This window comes from Euleptes europaea, chromosome 18, assembly GCF_029931775.1.
Source record: "Euleptes europaea isolate rEulEur1 chromosome 18, rEulEur1.hap1, whole genome shotgun sequence".
In the NCBI taxonomy this organism is placed as follows: Eukaryota; Metazoa; Chordata; class Lepidosauria; order Squamata; family Sphaerodactylidae; genus Euleptes; species Euleptes europaea.
The window spans coordinates 18,651,127-18,655,617 of NC_079329.1; the positions used below are offsets into that span (position 1 = coordinate 18,651,127).

The 4,491-nt window shown below is 42.8% G+C and overlaps 1 protein-coding gene across 1 annotated transcript; it reads left to right on the forward strand.

The window, feature by feature from the left end:
- Nucleotides 1-249: 249 nt before the first annotated feature.
- LOC130489661 (olfactory receptor 6Y1-like) lies at nucleotides 250-1,173 on the forward strand. The gene has a single exon (XM_056863430.1). It carries the CDS (start codon nucleotides 250-252, stop codon nucleotides 1,171-1,173), a length of 924 nt encoding a protein of 307 aa, XP_056719408.1.
- Nucleotides 1,174-4,491: the final 3,318 nt, after the last annotated feature.

Consider the following 4,491-nt stretch of genomic DNA (forward strand, 5'->3'; position numbering starts at 1 on the left):
GCTGGTTCATAAATTCCTTGAAGACGCTTACCTGAATGATGAGGTGCAGGTTTGCAGCATTATTTTGCTGGCTGAGTGTGACATGGTACACACAGAAAAAAGTATTTGCCTTTTATTATATCTTGAATGCATTTTTATTTTATTTTTAAATGTACTTTGAAAAATGCAAGAGAATGCAAAACCATCCAATGATGTCGCAATGTATCTTTTGGTTCTTGCCAATCACAGAATTGATTCAGCTTTCAGGGAATGGACAAAAGGAACGAGACCAATGTCAGCTATTTCATCCTTCTGGGATTCCATACCTCTGCTGAGCTTCAGGTGCTGCTGTTCGTCCTGTTCCTCTTGGCATATCTCCTGACCCTCACCGAAAATTTTATCATCATTTTAGTCATCCGGCTCAACAGTAACCTTCACAAGCCCATGTACTTTTTCTTGTGCAACCTCTCCTTCCTGGAAATCTGGTACGTCACCATCATAACCCCTAAAATGCTGGCCGATTTTCTCTCGCAAGATAAGCATATCTCGTTCCAGGGTTGCCTGACACAGTTGTATTTCTTTGTCACCTTTGTGTGCAGCGAGTACATCCTTCTGGCTGTCATGGCCTATGACCGCTATTTGGCCATATGTAACCCATTGCGTTACCCAGCTATCATGACCAGCACCTTCTGTGCCCAGCTGTCAGCAGGATGTTGGACGTGTGGCTTGATTACCTCCGCCATCAAGCTCAGCTTCATTGGCCAGCTGAAGTATTGTGATACCGACAAGATCAACCACTACTTCTGTGACATTTCACCCCTTTTGAATGTCTCCTGTACTGACTCTTCCCTGGCTGAGCTGGTGGATTTCATCTTGGCCCTTATGGTGATCATGGTCCCGCTCTGGATTGTGGTGATGTCCTACATCTACATTATTTCGACCGTACTGAAGATCCCTTCGGCACAGAGCAGAAAGAAAGCCTTCTCTACCTGCAGCTCTCATCTCACAGTGGTGGTGCTGTTCTACTCGACTACACTCTTCACCTATGCACGGCCCAAAGCCATGTACGCCTACAACTCCAATAAATGGGTGTCAGTGCTCTACACGGTTATAGTGCCCCTTCTGAACCCTCTCATATACTGCCTCAGAAACAAAGAAGTCAAAGATGCCTTGAGGAAGACATTGTCTGCTTAAAAACAGATCCTGAATGATTTGTATTTCTGTTGTATTCCTGTTGCTTTATCAGAGACAGACATGAGCATCAGTAAATCTGGGATGCGATCCTCTACTCTTGTACAGCAAATTTAAGTAAAGGGAACCGGGTAGCTCTGGCAACCTTTTGACAACCATCATGGAATAATCTTGTTTGTTCCTGGTTGGCTATTATCATTATCATTATACTTGTTGTTGTTCAAACAAAAATTCACAATGTTCTAACAGTTACAATCATGAGTAAAAATAGAAACCAGTTTTTGAAAATTGATTTCATTTATTGTATTTAAGTGTCCATCATGTTGATAATTAATAATATATTTTAAGTCATTAGCTTGTTTATTTAGTTTCAAAGCAAGTAGTGAAGGGGCAGGTTGTAATCAGACAATTCATAAAGAAAGTATTTTCCTATTGAAACACATGTTCTAATGATTTAATTAATTCTTAATTGTTTTCTGGTTATCTTAAAAAAGGTAAAGGTCCCCTGTGCAAGCACTGGGTCATTCCTGACCCATGGGGTGATGTCACATCCCGACGTTTACTAGGCAGACTTTATTTATGGGGGTGGTTTGCCAGTCCCCAGTCATCTTCCCATTACCCCCAGCAAGCCGGGTACTCATTTTACTGACCTTAGAAGGATGAAAGGCTGAGTCAACCTTGAGCCGGCTACCTGAAACCGTCTTCAGTCAGGATTGAACTCAGGTCACGAGCAGAGCTTTTGACTGCAGTACTGCAGCTTACCACTCTGCGCCACGGGGCTCTTTCTCTGGTTATCTTAGTGATAAATTAAATGAAATCCACACCATTAAGCTGCTAAATCCCATTGAAGTTAATGAGATATTCTAAATTGTGATCAGGGTTGCAGCCAGTGTAACATAAGAGCTGTATTAGACAATGGACATATAACTGTATTCATCATTGGGTTAATGCATTACCAACCAAACCATCTGGTGTAGCATTTTAAAGTTAGCTTCCATACTGCATGCAAAGTTCTGTTCATGTGTCCTGTATATCTCCATTGTGCTCAAGAAACATATGTATTTAATTCAGTCAATGGGATCAGAACTTGCTTGTATTGTCTTTCTTTGAATAAAAGGGAAACACATTGTGAATTCCAGGATGTAATGTCATTGATAATCAAATTTATGAGTGTGTCCTCTAGAGAGAACAAGTGAGAATCTGTGAAACTTGTGGAGGGAAGGGTTCCCTGCTGAGGTTCCACCACCATTACTCACCCCTACCTTCCCATGTATTTAACGTGTTGGACACCTGTTGGGTGAACCACTGGGTACCCAAGTGGTATGGTGGCAGGCCTGCAGATGCATGGGCACATCACAGTAGCCCCTCCTTGCACCCTGCAGGAGCCCCAGAAGCTCTTGGTGGTTGGACTGCAGTGTGCAATGGCAAGAGAGCACAACAGTGGTGCAGAGCTGGGCACTCACCAGGGACAGGCTGTCAGCGTGATAATGCCGGAGCTGCATGCTGCTCCTAGGAGGGTGCACAGCTTGTGAGCTTTCACATTGAGACCCCAAGGCTGCAATACTTGTATGGGAGGCCACCAAGGAAGACTGGTAGTGCTGTGTAGAGGAAGGCAATGGCAAACCACCTCTGGTCAAGGCTTGCCTTGAAAACCCCATGGTCCTTGGGTCACCATGAATCTGTTGTAACGTGACAGCACACAGTTATTATTAATAGTATATGTTTGACTATCACCAATACTTACACTTGGGCTTGACTGAGTTTTCTTTTCATCACTAGTAGGGTTCATGGAATCAGTGAAATTCTTAAGAACATAAGAATATAAGAAAAGCAATGCTGGATCAGACCAAGGCCCATCAAGTCCAGCAGTCTGTTCACTAGGGTTGCTAGGTCCCTCTTCACCACCGGCGGGAAGTTTTGGGGGCAGAGACTGAGGAGGGTGGGGTTTAGGGAGGGGAGGGACTTCAATGCCATAGAGTCCAACTGCCAAAGTGGCCATTTTATCCAGATGAACCGATCACTATCAGCTGGAGATCAGTTGTAATAGCAGGAGATCTCCAGCTAGTACCTGGAGGTTGGCAACCCTACTGTTCACACGGTGGCCAACCAGCAACCTCTAGGAAGTCCACAAACAAGACGACTCCAGCAGCATCTTACCTGTGTTCCACGGCACCTAATATAATAGTCATGCTCCTCTGATACAGGAGAGAACAGGTATGCATCATGACTAGTATTGACTTTGACAAGTAGCCATGGATAGCCCTCTCCTCCATGAACATGTCCACTCCCCTCTTAAAGCCTTCCATGATGGTGATGGCAGCCATCACCACATCCTGGGGCAGGGTGATGGGGCAGGGAGTTCTACAATTTAACTATGCATTGTGTGAAGAATTGTATATCTTTCAGCTATACAATTTTTGGTTATACTATCCAAGGGTTATGCCACCAATCCCAGCTCATTCTATTCACTATTAACCATGTTATCTTTATTTCCCTCCTTGCTTACTGTTTTTCTGTTACTGTTTGTAGTTATGGGTCAAAACTCAAGAAATTTTTTTTGACAGTTACAAAGGTATACTATTTTCAGACTGAGCAAGGGCATGAGGGTTTAAAGAGATTGTCTTCTTCGGCTATGATTCATTGCAACAATATCCAACATCATAAGGAAAGGAATCTTGCTTCATGGTCGCCCCCAACTCACAATATGGTTATACTGAGGGAAACTTACTACAGAGATTTGATCCCCCTAGCAAAAGTAAAACCATAGTCTGTTCTAAGTCAGAGAAGTAACAAGGGAAGGAAAAATTCATGGTTCTTACTAGCCTAGGCTTTTCTGAAACTTTCTGCAGTCTTTCCTGCATCCATGAGTTTATTGGACATCTTGTAGATGTATTCTCTTAGGGTATTGGGGTGTCAGATGCTACATCCTGTAGAGATAGATATCATGATTATCCGGTTCAGGGCTAAACACTTCATTCACGCAGCCAAGGTTGGACGTGATATAAAGACGTAACCTTTTTGAGCTTTACATCTCATCTTGTGTCTAGGATTTCCTAGACAGTAACTGGCAGAGAGAACATGACACTTACTGGGACATTGTGTCTCACATGGACTACCAGAGCATAGGACAGGCATATTGGTTGGGTAGGGAGGTCAAATAAAAAAAAATGACGAGGAGTCATTTCTTAAGTAATATTACAATAAGAATATAATTTTATTTCTATTGAAGTTCCCCTATTCCATTAAAACAAAAAGACATACAGCTATGTCTGTTTGTGGAACATTTAGAACTTCTAGGTGCATTTTCTAAAATACTAGGGG